The sequence below is a fragment of the Emydura macquarii genome, unplaced genomic scaffold, assembly GCF_026122565.2.
Source record: "Emydura macquarii macquarii isolate MOO-44397 ecotype Brisbane River unplaced genomic scaffold, CSIRO-AGI_Emac_v2 contig_1253, whole genome shotgun sequence".
In the NCBI taxonomy this organism is placed as follows: domain Eukaryota; kingdom Metazoa; phylum Chordata; order Testudines; family Chelidae; genus Emydura; species Emydura macquarii.
Window position 1 is genome coordinate 40,026,768 of NW_027131390.1, and position 17,008 is coordinate 40,043,775.

At 46.6% G+C, this 17,008-nt stretch overlaps 1 protein-coding gene across 1 annotated transcript in view; it reads right to left on the reverse strand.

Moving 5' to 3' along the window:
* ZNF185 (zinc finger protein 185 with LIM domain) overlaps positions 1 to 17,008 on the reverse strand; it is a 78,238-nt gene that overhangs the window by 31,798 nt on the left and 29,432 nt on the right. The window contains 8 exon segments of the mRNA XM_067549925.1: positions 663 to 746; positions 1,534 to 1,614; positions 2,272 to 2,349; positions 9,378 to 9,461; positions 10,051 to 10,089; positions 13,344 to 13,427; positions 15,649 to 15,729; positions 16,406 to 16,486. Of these exon segments, the coding sequence (XP_067406026.1) occupies positions 663 to 746; positions 1,534 to 1,614; positions 2,272 to 2,349; positions 9,378 to 9,461; positions 10,051 to 10,089; positions 13,344 to 13,427; positions 15,649 to 15,729; positions 16,406 to 16,486 (612 nt within the window).

Below are 17,008 nucleotides of genomic sequence, written 5' to 3' on the forward strand. Positions count from 1 at the left end.
GGGGCATTTATAACTCTTTCTTGACTGATAAATATAGAAATAAAGTTGCAATTAACCAGGCATGCTGCTACACACTCATTTGGTGCATCCAAGTTCTCTGCGGTCAGAGAAGTTCCATACAGCAAAGGAAGACAGAATTTAAAAGGCAAGGCCAAATAAATGGGCCTGAAGCATTTTCTGATCCAATGTAAACATAGCAACCAAACTCTGAGCAGTGAACATGAGAGGGAAGAGAACTCCACTAACATGGGACATAGTAAGCAAATGAGTTTCTTCCACCCATGGACATCTGAGTATGAGGAATGGCCAGAAGGATCTCTGAAATCGACAAAGGGCATAACCTAGATTAGAGGAGGTCTGTATAGAAAAAATGGGTAGCAAGCCTTTTCAGCTGAACCAGTGGGCATAACTGAGATTAGGGTCAGAGGAGATCTGAATATGGGGAAAAGACAGCAGCCCCGATCTACTCCTGGGTGGAACAAGCTAAGTGTTTCATGGCTTGTTCATTGGGCAGAGCAGCATCTTTTCTCCCCTTCCTTAGAGGAATCAGCAAAGGCAATGAATAGCAACTGGCACCACCTTCCATACAAATTAGGCATGAGTTGGGAGCACATGCTGGCATGCAGACTCATTTCATACAACAAACTCCACAGCAACTCTACCTTCTGCCCATAGCCAGGGCAGGTTTGGGTGTTCTTGCTTCACCTGGAGAAGTCCCCGCAAGCTTCTCCTCAGTCACTTTGTCACTGATAATAACAATAAATAATCATTAAAAAAGCTAAATAAAATGTGACTGTCCCCCTGCTTTCCAAGACACCCAGTGCAGCACCAAACACTCTCCCTCTCTCTCCACCCCAAAAATGCCTGCTGTGCTCCAACCTCAGCTGGAGTACGGTGTCCAGTTTTGGACGACACTTTAAGAAAGATGTGGACAAATTTTGAGAGTGCAGAGGAAAGCAACAAAAATGCTAAGAGGTTTAGAAAATCTGACTTCTAGGGGAAGGTTAAAACAACTAGGCATGTTTAGTCTTGAGAAAGGAAGTATAACAGTATTCAAATATGGTAAGGCCTGTTATAAAGGTGATCAGTTGTTCTCCATGGCCACTGAAGGTAGGACAAGAAGTAATGAAAAGCTTGCAGAACGTGAAGTAATGGGCTTAATCTGCAGCAAGGGAGATGTAGGTTCGATAATAGGGAAAACTTTCTAACTCTCAGGTAGTTAAGCTCTGGAACAGGCTTCCAAGGGAGGTTGTGGAATCCCAGTCATTGGAGGTTTTTAAGAACAGGTTGGACACACACCCATCAGGGATGGTCTAAGTTTATTTGGTCCTGCCTCAGTGCAGGGGGCTGGATTAGATGACTTCTCAGGGTCCCTTCCAGCTCTACCTTTCTACGATTCTAGGAAAACAATCACACAGCCCAAATACAAGCAAGCATCACCAAGAAGAACCAGCCCCAGTGGTGGTTTGTTTCAGTGGCCATATATTGTGGCTACCCAGGAACTTTGGGAAACTTTGAACTCATGCACTGTACCTGTTTTCAGTGGAACTGGAGATCTGTGATGTGCTTTCACTCCAGGATCTGGTGGCTTGGCTTTTACTGTCTGTGTCAAGGCTGCAAGAAGAGCAAAGAAAAATGTAGTCAATGAGCAAAATAGCTCACCAGTACAGCTGGTCAAAAGTTTTTAGCAAAATGTTTTTTTCCCCAATCAAAAAAACAGATTTTTCCCCTGCCCCCTGCAAAATAATGTTTTTCATGAAAACTGTTGAGGTCAAAAATTTCCATTATTTGCAGAAAAATGTGTTTAATTGATAACCTTTTTTAAAAAATTAGCATTTACCAAAGCACTTGGTTTTCAGCAGATGAAAGCTGTCCATAACCATTTTGAATAACATTTTTCATAAAAACACCAGGATTTAAAAATGTAATGGTGACCATTTTTGAAAAAAGAAAATGGTTCCATTTCAATCACTTTGCAAAAAGACAAGTTCAACATTTTGAAAGTTTTCATTAAGTGCCTTTGGCTTTTGACCAGTTCAACTCAAGATACTTCTGAATTATTAAAGCTGAATTCTTGCAGCTGTTTACTCCAGAGGACAGCAGAGTACCATATTTAATGCTTCCTCTCTTGATGTTGTGAAAGTGCCTCCTGACAGAGGGCCACACTTGACAAGACTGCTTCACTTTACCTTTCAAATAAGTTAAAGAGGTGTCACACACCCGGGTAGGTTGCAGGGAGAGGCAGGTTTCCCATAGAACCATCACTCTTACCTAGTGGTGGAAACAGCAGCCATTGCCTTTGGCTCCCTCCAGGAAGACCCAGTTGGGCTCTTTCTCGCCCCATTGGTACTGTCAACAAAAGAGTAATAATGCTGTATCTATTAAAGGTACTTATCTAGCCACCATTACCATGATATCTGAGCACATCACAGTCTTTACCGTATCCCCACAACACCTTGGTATGCAGGCCAGGGTTATTATCCCCATTGTACAGATGGGGAATTGAGGGACAGAGAGCCTAAGTGACCTGTCTAAGGTCACACAGGAAGTCTGTGGTAGAGCAGGGATTTGAACCCAGGTCTTGTGAACCCTTCCTGAAACATCCTGCATGCACCACCACCAGGGACAGTCTAAGAGCCCTTTCAAGCCTCAATCCTGCAATGCGCTGCTTGTGTGCAGACATTTGCAGCTATGCAGGGCTCACTGACATCAGTGGGGCTGACATCAGTGAAGTTACTGACATCACTAGGGCTCCATGTAAAGGTTCTCCCACATTCGGGACAGTGAGCTCTTCAGCACAGGATCTGACTTTTAATATAGGTCTCCACAGCACCTAGCACAATGGGGACTACCTGGTCAAGACCTCTGGGTGCCACTAACTAGCAAGAGCACTTAAAACAGCTGCATAATATATGCATTTATACAGCCTACTCCCATGCACTATGCGAGTATATTCCCTTCCCTGCCTAAAAATGGTTGTACATAGATCAAACTTTTGAAGAGGTGCTGCTCCCTACTGGAGAACATGTGAGGAAAAGCCAACCTATTCACAAACAACATACAGCAGTTGCTCGGTAATAAACCCTTTACTCCTTAACTGGCGGTACAGCACCTCCCAGTGTGCTACAAATAGTAGTACCCTGCTCAAGTCTCCCACTCCAAGGTAGGAAGAGGTTGTGACCATAAGGCCTACTACTGAAACAAGGTGTATTGGAAGGCTTCATTAACTGATGTTGGTAACGTGCTTTAAGATCCTTATTATAATTTTATAAATGTAAATATCATTATAACTACTACTAATGAAGGCAAATTTCCATTTGTACATATTGGGTAGGGAGGAGCGCAAGAGAGTGAACAGACCACATTTCCTATAGGACAAATAGTGCTACTTGTAGGACATGACAATCCCATGTGTCTCTAAGCTCACTTAAACATTCCTGCCCCCACATTTTTTGTATACTCCACATGATATGTCATAATATCAGAACTGATATACTACAGCGATGGGCCTCAGTATAAAAGCCAAGATAGACAGAGAGATAAAGATGTAAATGTTACCATATTGTGATGTTGCATCAGTACACCTAAGACTTAATGCTGTGACTAGGGATGGTAAAAAATTGAGGGAAGCTTGCATTGCCACTCCGCATGCTATAGCTGGTCACACAGGCCATCAGTCTCTAGACCTATCAGCATGGCTCCTTTCACTTCCTTTGGCCCCATTCCCATCCCATGCCATGCCACTACCCTAGCTTTAGTTGACCTGTTTCCTTTGTCCCCTCCCCTTTTCATCAGGGATGGCCAAAACAGAAGAGAAGGAGCTGCAAACAGAGAAGTAAACAGAGGGAGTTTGCCTGAGAGTTCACCTTGGGGAGAGCCCACACAGGATTTTGCCATTCAGGTGTCGGTTGAGCAGTAAATACAACATCTGAAGAGATTTTTATACAAAATATGATATAGATAGTGAGCAATCAGCTGTTGTGACCTGCACAGGATGTGCCATGTTTGTCTTTCTCCCAGATGACAGAAGCAGCTTCGTCTGTATGAAGTGCAAGCTGGTCTCCATATTGGAAGAGAAGACTAAAAAGAGCTAGAGACCCAATTATCAACCCTACATTGCATCAGAGAAAATGAAGATTTTCTGGATAGAAGTCACAATTTGGTACTGCAGGAACAGCATTCTGAAGAATAAGAGACGGCAGTGCAGGGGGGGACTGAAAAATGGGGAAGAAAATTTGCAACATGTGACCTCCAGAAGAAAGATGAGAACACATACACCTCCAGTGCAGATAGAGGTAAAGCAACTGTTTTCAGGCTTTTTGCAGAGCATTACAGCAGAGAATGGTTTGGAAGATTCACCTGAGGGAAGAGATCAGAAGGAGACCCCATCAATCAGAAGGCATGGGATGCATTGTCCTAGGGATGGGGGTTCCACGACCATCATTCCCAAGAGGAGGAGACGGGTGATGGTGGTCAGAGACTCCTTCCTAAGAGACTCCAGTCATCCATCTGCCGCCTAGACTAGGAAACTCAAGAAGTGTGCTACTTGCCACGAGCTAGAATTCAGGATGTGATGGAGAGTCTGCTGAGGCTCATCAAGCCCTCGGACTGCTACCCCTTCCTACTTCTCCATGTGGACACCAATGATGCTGCCAAGAATGACCTTGAGTGGATACTTGCAGACTACGTGGCTTTGTGAAGAAGGATAAAGGAGTTTGAGGCACAAGTGGTGTTCTCGTCCATCCTCCCTGTTGAAGGAAAATGCCCAGGGAGGGACCATTGAATTGCAGAAGTAAATGCATGGTTACTCAGGTGGTATGGAGAGAGGGCTTTGGCTTATTTGACCATGGAATGTTGTTCCAGGAAGAAGGTTGCTAGGAAGAGACAGGATCCATCTAACGAAGAGAGGGAAGAGCATCTTCACAAACAGACTTGCTAATCTAGTGAAGAGGGCTATAAACAAGGTTCGCCAGGGGACGGGAACCTAAGCCTGGAGGTAAGTGGAGAAGTGAGATACCGGGAGGAAGCACAAGGAAGAGGGTGCAACAGGGAAGGTCTCTTGATCCATACTGAGAAAGTCGGGCAATCGGCTAGTTATTTTAAGTGCCTGCACACGAATACAAGAAGCCTGGGAAACAAGCAGGAGGAATTGATAGTCCTGGCACAGTCAAGGAACTATGATGTGATTGCAATAAATGAGACTTGGTGGGGCAACTCACGTGACTGAAGCACTGTCATGGATGGATATAAACTGTTCAGGAAGGACAGGCAGGAGACAAAAGGTGGAGAAGTTGCACTGTATGTAAGAGAGCACTATGACTGGTCAGAGCTCCAGTATGAAACTGGAGAAAAGCCTGTTGAGAGTCTCTGGGTTAAGTCTAGAGGCCAGAGCAACAAGGGTGATGTTGTGGTGGGCATCTGTTATAGACCACCAGACCAGAAGAATGAGGTAGATGAGACTGAGGCTTTCTTCAGACAACTAAAGAGAGTTTCCAGATCACGGGCCCTAGTTCTCATGGGGGACTTCAATCACCCTGACATCTGCTGGGAGAGCAATACAGCAGAGCACAGACAATCCAGGAAGGTATTGGAGAGTGTTGCAGACAACTTCCTGGTGCAAGTGCTGGAGAAACCAGCTAGGGGCTGTACTCCTCTTGACCTGCTGCTCACAAATAGGGAAGATTTGGTAGGGGAAGTAGAAGTGGGCAGTAACCTGGGCAGCAGTGACCATGAGATGGTTGAGTTCAGGATCCTGAACAAAAGGAAGAAGAGAATAGCAGGATACGGACCATGGATTTCAGAAAAGTAGACTTTGATGCCTTCAGGGAGCTGATGGGCAGGATCTCCTGGGAGGCTAATATGAGGGGGAAAGGAGTCGAAGAGAACTGGCTGTATTTTAAAAAAACATTATTGAAGGCACAGGAACAAAACATCCCGATGTGCAGAAAGAATAGCAAATATGACAGGTGACCAGCTTGGCTTAACAAAGAAATCTTAAACACAAAAAGGAAGCTTACAAGAATTGGAAGCTTGAACAGATGACTAGGGAGGAGTATAAAAATACTGCTCGAGCATGCAAGAATGAAATCAGGAAAGCCAAAGCAAAATTGGAGTTGCAGCTAGCAAGGGACGTGAAGGTTAACAAGAAGGGTTTTTACAGGTATGTTAACAACAAGAAGGTGGTCATGGAAAGTGTGGAGCCCTTATCGAATGTGGGAGATCAGCTTGTTCCACATCATTTGTCACTAGATTAAATACTCAGTGCTTTTTTTGCCTCTGGATTCACAGATAATGTCAGCTCCCAGACTACTGCACAGGCCAGCACAGAACGGGGAGGAGGTGAGCAGCCCTCAGTGCTGAAAGAACAGGTTCAGGACTATTTAGAAAAGCTGGACATGCACAAGTCCATGGGGACAGATGCAATGCATCCAAGGGTGCTGAGGGAGTTGGCTGAGGTTATTGCAGAGCCATTGGCCATTATCTCAGGACTTGTGGCGAATGGGGAGGTCCGGGACAACTGGAAAAAGGGAAATATACTGCCCAGCTTCAAAAAAGGAAGGAGGAGGATCTGGGAAACAACAGACCAGTCAGCCTCACCTCAGTCCCTAGAAAAATCATGGAGCAGGTCCTCAAGAAATCCATTTTGAGGCACTTGGAAGGGAGGACGGTGATCAATAACAGTTAGCATGGATTCACCAAGGGCAAGTCATGCCTGACCAACCTGATTGCCTTCTATGATGAGATGACTGGCTCTGTGGATATGGGGAAAGCGCAGAATTTGATATATCTTGACTTTAGCAAAGCTCTTGATACGGTCTCCCATAGTATTCTTGCCAGCAAGATAAAAAAGTATGGGTTGGATAGATGGACTATAAGGTGGATAGAAAGCTGGTTAGATCATCAGGCTCAACAGATAGCGATCAATGGCTCAATATCCCGTTGGCAGCTGGTAAGTAGCGGAGTGCCCAAAGGGTCGGTCCTAGAACAGTTTTGTTCAATATCTTCATTAATGATCTGCAAGATGGAGTGGATTGCACTCTCAGGAAGTTTGCAGATTACCCTAAACTGGGAGTAGTGTAGATATGCTGGAGGGTAGGGATAGGATACAGAGTGACCTACACAAATTGGAGGATTGGCCCAAAATAAATCTGATGAGGTTTAACAAGGACTAGTGTAGAGTCCTGCAGAGGATGGAAGAATCCCATGCACTGCTACAGGCTGGGGACTGACTGGCTAGGCAGCAGTTCTGTAGAAAAGGACCTGGGGGTTATAGTGGACAAGAAGCTGAATATAAGTCAACAGTGTGCCCTCATTGCCAATAAGACTACAGCATACTGGGCTGCATTAGTAAGAGCATTGCCAGCAGATCGAGGGAAGTGATTTCCCCCCTCTATTCAGCATTGGTGAGGCCGCATTTGGAGTATTCTGTCCAGTTTTGGGCCCCCCACTACAGAAAGGATGTGGACAAATTGGAGAGAGTACAGCAGAGGAGAACAAAAATGATTAGGGGGCAGGGGCACATGACTTATGAGGAGAAGCTGTGGGAACTGGGTTTATTTAGTCTGCAGAAGAGAAGAGTGAGGGGGAATTTGATAGCATTTCAACTACTTGAAAGGGGATTCCAGGGAGGATGGAGCTAGGCTGTTCTCAGTGGTGGCAGATGACAGAAATAGGAGCAATGGTCTCAAGTTGCAGTGGGGGTGGGAGGTCTAGGTTGGATATTAGGAAAAGTTTTTCCCTAGGAGGAGGATGAAGCACTGGAATGGGTTACCTAGGGAGGTGGTGGAATCTCCATCCTTAGAGGTTTTTAAGGCCCAGCTTGACAAAGCCCTGGCTGGGATGATTTAGTTGGGGTTGGTCCTGTTTTGAGCAAGGGGTGGGACTAGATGACCTCCTGAAGTCCCTTCCAACCCTAATCTTTTATGATGTCATAGTCATAGATTTTGTGGCCAGAAGGGCACACTAGATCATCTAGTCTGACTGATCATCTAGCAGAGGCCACCAGCACCCACACACTAAACCCAACAATCAAAATAAGACCAAAGTAGAGACTCCCAGGAGACTAGACTACTATGTGCCACAGGCAGAGAATAGAAGGGACCGAGGTGCAACAGTACCCTAGGCTCTTGCACTGGCAAGGAAATAATGAAGTGAGATATACCCAGAAAATGTTGGCAAGTGACCTTGTAGCAAGGCCGAGTGGCCTCCCTTCAGAACTGAGAGCAAGGGACCACTACAATTCCCCTGGTGGGTGGAGCCAGAACACCCTCGCCTGCCCTGTTGGAAGCAGAAAGGAGGGACAGGAAGGGGAAGGATAAAAAGCAGGCCTTCCAGCTCAGTTGGGCAGGAGTTACTGGAGGAGAAGGATATTTCTCTCCCTTCATTACCAGACCTCAAGCCTTCCCTTGGGATGCAGAGGAGCTACCTGCCACCTGGGATGATGAGGAACTGCTGGGGCTGCCCCTAGCTACCTATATCAGGGAGATGGACAACAACTCCAAAGTCCAGGTATTCCAGGAAGGGTGTGTAGGAAGTAGCACAGGGAAGCCAGACTTTAATCCAGTTTGGTTGTCAGAGCATGAGTCAGTGGGTTTTGGCTGGGACCCCACTGACCCAGTGGTGGAACCCTCTGCCATGGCCCTGGGCTGGGACCTGGTGGAGTAGGATGGGGCCGGGTCTGGGATGGCAGCTACCTCATGCTAGGCCAGGAGGCCTGATTTAGAACTCTGCCCTGCTACAAGGCCAGAGCTCCCAGAACTGCTTTATAGCTCGGCTATAAGTCCAGAGTCCCTGAGCTACTTTATTGCTCTGTCCTGCTACAAGGCCAGAGCTCCCAGACTGTCTGTATGCAGGCTGCCTAGCCAGAAGGCCTAGGCAAAAGCCTGCTCCCTGCTTTGCCCCACCCAGAGGGCCGGAGCCCTAGACTGTTAACTGTGTATTTTTTGCCCAATGCAGTAACACAGAGTGGTGTCCCTCCCCACTTGAGATTGAGGGACCACTATAGACTTGCACCCACACACTGCAGAGGAAGGCATAACTGACCCAAGGTCACTGCCAATCTGAACTGGGGGAGAATTCCTTCCTGACTCCACATTTGTTGACCATTTAGGCTGTGAGCATGTGAGCTAGCCAACCACCTGATAGAGAGAATGCTCGGTGCCACCTCAGACTCCTGGCCCATCCAGTGTCCCATCTCCAACCATGGCCATCCCTGATGCTTCTTAGGAGAAGGCCATTTTGGGGACCCTCCATCAGCTGTGGTCAGAGAGACTGTCCCCTTTCACCAGCAATTATATTCAGTGTCACCCAGGAAGACAAGCTGGGAAATGCATTCCACCCTGAACACACTCAGAATAATCCAGAGGCAGGGACAATACCTGTTGTCACCTGGACTGAATTTCGATGAAGCAGGTAGGGTCTGACTCCTCCGGCGCAGTCTTCCTTCCTCCTCAATCTCAACCCTTTCAGGATGAAAAATAAAGACACGAACATCACCTCATGCCACACACATGCACATATACTTGTTCAAACTTTTAATTTAATCTCCTGCATGCTGATGAATTTTTCTCTGTTCATCTTAGGGTCAAACTTTGCTTCTTTCACTGGTGCTCCACAGCTGGATTAAACAATGACTATGTTGTTAACTTGCCACATGAAGCAAACCCTTACCTTCACCTCAATAGAATTTCTCTGTGTGGGACTGAATGCTCAGAAAGCTAAAGGTCCTGATTGAAGGGGCTGGTCTCTCCTAGAAGAGGAAGGGAAGGAGTTGGGTCCCCATGATCTCCCCACATAATTCCAGGATTCCTGATAATCCAAGGCTGTTATCTTCCAGTTCAATATCTAAGTCCCTAGTTCATCCCACTAGAAGCTTTCCAACGCCAGTATAAGTCATGGATGGGCCCAGCCTATCGAGGCATTTTCCCAGCCTCCAGTTTCACCCCAGATGGAAACTTCAAACTCTAGACCTAGCAATGAACCCTACCTTGAGATGGTAACATAGAAGGGGAGCCCTGATGTAATATTTGGGGCACAGAGCCAGTGACTCACCTCTTGGCAATGAAGGGTAGTACTTCTTGTGTTGGGCTTCTGTAAAGGAGATGCAAAGGCAAAGATTATATGAAGCCAGTGGGCAAACTCAGATCTGATGTGGGGGCAGGTCTCATGGGAAGCGACTTGGGCAGCAGTGACCATGAGATGGTTGAGATCACGATCCTGACTGAAGGAAGAAAGGAGAGCAGCAGGATACGGACCCTGGGCTTCAGAAAAGCAGACTTTGACTCAATCAGGAAGCTGATGGGCCGGATCCCCTGGGAGGCTAATATGAGGGGGAAAGGAGTCCAGGAGAGCTGGCTGTATTTTAAAGAAACTTTATTGAGGGTGCAGGAACAAACCATCCCAAAGAGCAGAAAGAATAGCAAATATGCAGGGGACCAGCTTGGCTTAACAGAAATCTTCAGTGAGCTTAAACACAAAAAGGAAGCTTATAAGTGGTGGAAGATTGAACAGATGACTAGGTAGGAGTATAAAAATACTATTCAAGCATGCATGGTGAAATCAGGAAGGCCAAAGCACAATTGGAGTTGCAGCTAGCAAGGAATGTGAAGGGTAACAAGAAGGGTTTCTACAAGTATGTTAGCAACAAGAAGATGTTCAGGGAAAGTGTGGGCCCCTTACTGAATGGGGGAGGCAACCCTAAGGTGATGTGGAAAGAGCCAAAGTACTCAATGCTTTTTTTACCTCAGTCTTCACAGACAAGGTCAGCTCCCAGAACACTTCACAGGACAGCACAGAATGGGGAGGAGGTGAGCAGACTTGAGTGGTGAAAGACCATGTTCAGGACTATTTAGAAAAGCTAGACATGCACGGGGCCGGATGCAATGCATCTGAGGGTGCTGAGAGAGTTGGCTGATGTGATTTCAGAGCCATTGGCCATTATCTTTGAAAACGTGGTGATCGGGGGAGGTCCCGGACAATTGGGAAAAGGCAAATATAGTGCCCTTCTTCAAAAAAGGGATGAAGGAGGATCCGGGGAACTACAGACCTGTCAGTGTCATCTCAGTCCCTGGAAAAATCATGGAGTAGGTCCTTAAGGAATCCATTTTGAACCTCTTGGAAAAGAGGAAGATGATCAGGAACAGCCAGCATGGATTCACCAAGGGCAAGTCATGAACCAACCTGATTGCCTTCTATGATGACGTGGCTGGCTCTGTGGATGTGTGGAAAGTAGTGGACTTGATATACTTTGACTTTAGCAAGGCTTTTGATACGGTCTCCCACAGTATTCTTGCCAGCAAGTTAAAGAACTATGGGTTGGATGAATGGACTATAAGGTGGATAGAAAGCTGGCTAGATCATCAGGCTCAATGGGTAGAGATCAATGGCTCGATGTCTAGCTGGCAGCTGGTAACAAGCAGAAGGCCCCAGGGGTCGGTGCTGGGGCCTGTTTTGTTCAACATCTTCATTAATGATCTGTAGGATGGGGTGGATTGCACCCTCAGCAAGTTTGCGGATGACACTAAACTGGGGGAATGGTAGATATGCTGCAGGGTAGGTATAGGATATAGAGTGACCTAGACAAATCGGAGGATTGGGCCAAAAGAAATCTGATGGGGTTCAACAAGGACAAGTGCAGAGCCCTACACTTAGGATTGAAGAATCCCATGCACTGCTGCAGACTGGGGACTGACTGGCTTGGCAGCAGTTCTGCAGAAAAGGACCTGGGGGTCAAGTGGACAAGAAGCTGGATACGAGTCAACAGTGTGCCCTTATTGCTAAGAAGGCTGATGGCATATTGGGCTGCATTAGTAGGAGCATTGCCAGTAGATCAAGGGAAGTGATTATTCCCCTCTATTCGGCATTGGTGAGGCCTTATTTGTACTGTGTCCAGTTTTGGGGCCCCCACTACAGAAAGGATGTGGACAAATTGGAAAGAGTCCAGTGGAGGGAAACAAAAATGATTGGGGTTTGAGCACAAGACTTAAGAGGAAAGGTTGAGGGAACTGGGCTTGTTTAGTCTGCAGAAGAGTAGAGTGAGGGGAGATTTGATAGCGGCCTTTAACTACCTGAAAGGGGATTCCAGGGAGGATGGAGCTAGGCTGTTCTTTGTGGTGGCAGATAACAGAAATAGGAGCAATGGTCTCAAGTTTCATTGGAGGTCTAGGTTGGATATTAGGAAAATCTTTTTCCCTAGGAGGGTGGTGAAGCACTGGAATGGGTTACTTAGGGAGGTGGTGGAATCTCCATCCTTAGAGATTTTTAAGGCCCGGCTTGACAAAGCCCTGGCTTGGATGATTAGTCGGAATTGGTCCTACTTTGAAAAGGGGGTTGGACTAGATGATCTCCTGAGGTCCCTTCCAACCCTAATTTTCTATGATTCTAAGAACGTTTAAAATAATGCCATCCCCTCCGATTTTACACCTTCCTGTTAGTTGTTTTTTTCTTGCTACACACAATATCCTTCTGCCTCCTTAGCACAGACACTGCATTTGTTTTGCACACCAGCTGAATTCCAAATCAGTGCAAGGCACACTATTTTATTGCTATTGTGTAAATTACACCACTTTACATCACTGCTGTGGCACATTCCTTCCTTGCTTCTCCCATTCCCTCACAGGCACTGCCAGCCTCCTGCCACCTCATTGTGCCATTCCGAGTTAGCCCAAGAGGAAAAAAGATGCCCTTAGGAATTTAAGCTGCAAAAATTGCAGTCACTTCTCATGAGAGATCAATCTTATTTTAATCAGTGGAACTGACCTTTATCGCCCCCTGGGGAGAAGTGGATAGAGGGCTTCCTACGCCAGCAGTATCTCATGCATACTTGCACTACTCCTGTTACTGGAGCTGCAGCTGAGATGGGGGCCTCATAACATATGGGAAAAGACAACCCCTCAAAGAGCTTATCTAAACTGGATGCAAACCCTGCTTGGAATCCAATTTCTTTGCAGGTCTTTGGAGTGGACCGTACTAATACTTACAAGTTCCCTCTCTACTTGGTGCAATAGGGCTGTGCTGGAGACAGCAGGTCTGGGCATACAAGTCTGAGTTGTGGGTTCTAGACAGTTTGGAATAATCACTTTTTCAAAGATTCTGGACTTTTTTCTTGTCTTTAGCTCCTGTCCCTCTCAGATGGGAAGCACTCTGAAGGTCATCAATGGATGTGCCCAGTTTTGCAGTGCCTTGGCGTTTCTCAGTTAGGACTTGATTCAAAGCTCATCGAAGTTAATGGAAAGACTCCCATTGCTTCCAATGGATCAGGCCCCTAAACACTTGTGAAACATTTGCTAATAGTTTCTCTTTCTGTTCACCCAACTCCCACCTCATCCCACCCCTCTGAGAATTACCCGTTGCTTTTCTTGGCAGCAGAGAGGACGTAAGAGCGCTCCTTGCTGGCTGTGCGTCTCAGCACACTGTTGGCTGCCTCTGTCCTGGAAGGGAAGGAAAAGAGCACATTCCAGAGAGGGAGCTGGGAAGCTAGAGGTGAACAAGTCAATGAAGGCTTGTATCAGACTCTGCTGGAAAGGGCATAAATCAAGCAAGAGCCAAGGGTAGTAATAATGGCCTATCATTTATTCTGTACCCAGCACTGTGGTGGCCCGGTATCAGTTCCAGCCTTTATGATATTTATGCTATGCCATGTGTGTACATAGCACAGTGCAATGGCTGAAATGTGCCAAGCAAACAACAGAGTCCCTATCTCAAGGAGATTACTGTCCAAGGGCATATGTAGTTTGGTCTCAAGGCATGAAAGGTTGCAATACAGTACATAATAAAACAGGGCAAATACAGAGCATGGGGCCTGAGCTTCACAACTGAATGGGTCAGGTGTGTCTGGAGACATTAATTTGAAGATTTCGGTTCCACTGAATGTGGACAGGATGTTGCCAACTTCAATTTTTTGCCCACAGTGGGCAGGTTACTATGTTTCCATTCTTAGTGTCCCAGGCCAGGCTTCTGAAAATATTATTTCAAGTGTCAGAAACTCTGATGGGCTGCCTCTGAGGCAGTGTTCCAGGAAGTCCCGCCTTACGGAGGAAGTGATGTGAAAGCTAAAGCTGGGCCTGAGCTGTCATGCGGGCTGACTTGAGAGGGGGGGCAGTTAGTATATTGTGTGACATCAGCATGGCAGAATCATAATAATCCATGTGGGATAGGCCATGTCAGGTGTGGTTAGGAAGGTTATGATATGCTAAGTAAGAGAATATTACTTATGTTCATGTGTAATATGTGAAATGGAAGTTATAGATGTATTTTAAATATCTGTGTTTCAAATTGTGCTGCCGGGCAACACCCCAGATAGGATGGCTGCAGAACAATGGCCAGCGTAATGGCCCATTAAGGCCTTCCCTGGTGCAAGGGGCCCAGGGAAAGAAGCCAGCATCACTAATGAGTCACCAGAACCTGCTTACGTGACTGGACCCCAGGCACACCTGAAGAGTCACCAGGATTGGCCCATGTGACTCTGGACTCCATTTTAGCTCCTGCAAATTTCACAGGCCACATGGCCAAAAGACAGAGGATATATAAGATCAAGCCAGAGAAACCATTTTGTCTTTGCTCCTGTCCAGTCTGCAGCCATACACCGATCTCTGGACCAATTCATCTTGCAACTGAACCGAGGGATCTAGACCCATCCAGATACGGGATGTGAACCAGAGAGAATTACACAAGCCTGCAAGTGCACGTTTCTTCCAGAAACCTGAAGTATATGGACTTTTAATCATTTGTATATCTGTGATTTACTTTAACCCTTTAACATTTCTCTTGTGGTTTATTCCTTTCTTTTTACAATAAACCTTTAGCTTAGTTACTAAAGGATTGGCTGGCAGCGTGATATTTTTAGGTAAGATCCAAACTTATATTGATCTGGTGCTGTGGCTGACCTCTTGGGGTCAGAGGGAACCTTTTTAGCAAAGAGCAGAGAGTTTAAGTAACTGGTCTCTTTGCTGGACCTAGTGCTGATTTGGGAGCCTGGAGCTGAAATGCAGTGAAGGGGGCTGTGGACATTTGTGGACTGGCTTCTTGATATCCAGTGTGGGGGTGATCAGAAGCAGTTCGTGGCTGGTTGTGAAGCCGGGCTTCAGTGTCACCCACCAGCGTGGGGAGAATCTGCTCTCCTTTTGCAGCCTGCCCTGACCTTGGCATTATCAGCTGGCAACCCTGGGCACAGGTCGTATCACAGGAGCTATGAAGTTCAGATCTGGATTTAGATACCAGATGCAAAAATGTCCAGACTCAGGGTTCTGGAGCTGGGGTCTGGCTGCAGAAAGCTGGTTGATCACTTTACTCCCAGAATATTTCTGAGTCTTTATGCCATTATTTCCATTCATTCTCATAGAAAGCATGTGGCTGGGTTCCCAACCCCCTCTCACTAGCTAGGAAATTAATTGGGCCATGCTGTCATTTTGAATCATGTCCAGCTTTTAATTATATTTTGTTAGGAGGCCAGATGCCTGGGGGCATTGATGTGCTCTATATAGAAATGCATTCTTTTTATGACTGCAGTCAGGTCCAATGGCTTAGCTGAAGTTTTCATAAACCTGATCCTCATGATGCTGGTAGATAAGAAGGTGAAAAGATACTTTCAGTTGTGTCCATTTAATCCCCATGAGCTCTGCATGAGATGATATTGCCGTCCATGGTTTGTACCTCTTTTTATGCTCATCTGGAGAAAAAGATAGCTCCTCTTCATCTGAATCAATTGATGTTTGCCTGACATTGAATGGAGCCCTGAATCCGAGAGAGAAGGGGAGAATTATGTGAATGGCTTTGCTTCTGTACATAGTCATAAAGGAATCTAAAGCTATCTGTGTTGGATAATAAACTTTGAAGCAGCTTTAGACAGGAGAAAGCTGATGAAGCAGATGAGATGGCCTTGGGGTAGATGTCACTGCAGCACATAAAGGAGGGCACTAGAAGCCTGACCCTCATTCATGGGAGAGGTGCTTTTATTTTCTACGCACCATGATGAAAACACCCCTGTAGGGGTTTTCTGATTTGCAGGGCTTGAGCCTCAAAGGGGGATAATGCTGAATGCTCAGCTGGAACCTGCTTTGATCTGAAAAGTTAGCCTGTGTCCTGACAGCAGAGCCTGACGTGAGATTTCTGCATTTTTGGGCTTCAGACAGGCAAAACAGGTTTCCCTTGTGGTAGTTTGGAGGCCTCTGGCTCCTGCCCCAGCTGGGATCATTCAGGGTAAAATTCACCCCATGCAGAAAGCCAGTACAAGGGCCCCAAGGAAGCACCACGTAGTGACTTCTTTTAAAATGAAGGGCACTGCAATGCTGAGCAAGGCAAGCAATCGGGCTGGTGACGACATCAGACAGCCACCTGCGCCAAGCAAGGCCCGGCAGGCAGCTGCTCAGCCATTGGAGAAGGAGCGCACCGCTCCTCCCGGGACACTCACAGTTTCTTGTAATCCTCAGTTGTCATCTTGTATCCGGAGGAGAAGTGAGGGAGGCTGGCACTCTTAGTCTGAGCTGCAGCACTGCAGGTGACACAGTCACATCCATTAATGTGACACTCGTGACCTCTTGTCATCCCACCAACCTCCTTCCTGTGCAGATCTGAGAACCTTTCACAAGAGGAGGGTAAAGAGGATGACCTAATGGATCATGCTTGTTACTTTAGCCAATGTGTGGACAGCACGTTGTCCTTCTGAGCTGTCCTGGGCTGAGATCTGAGGCCCCAGGAGTTTCCCCAGGGGTCCTGAGAACCGTCATAACTGGGTCTGGAATCCCCCTCCATCATGCATTATTAGGAGAGAGAGACGCATCTTGTAGCACTGCTCTCTCTAGCATTGTCCTCTGGACAGTAAAGAAAGGAAATGTATGGGTATGCCATGGTGGCAAAGAAGCCATAAATCCGCCTGCCATGGGGGAAGGCTCAGGACTGGCAATGCTAGCTCTGCAATGCTCCACCCCACGGGAACCCCTGATGTCAGGGCACGTAAGGGGTGTTCAGGGGAAGGATAGTGGCAAGCGGGGGATAAAAGGTGTGTGACCAGGGG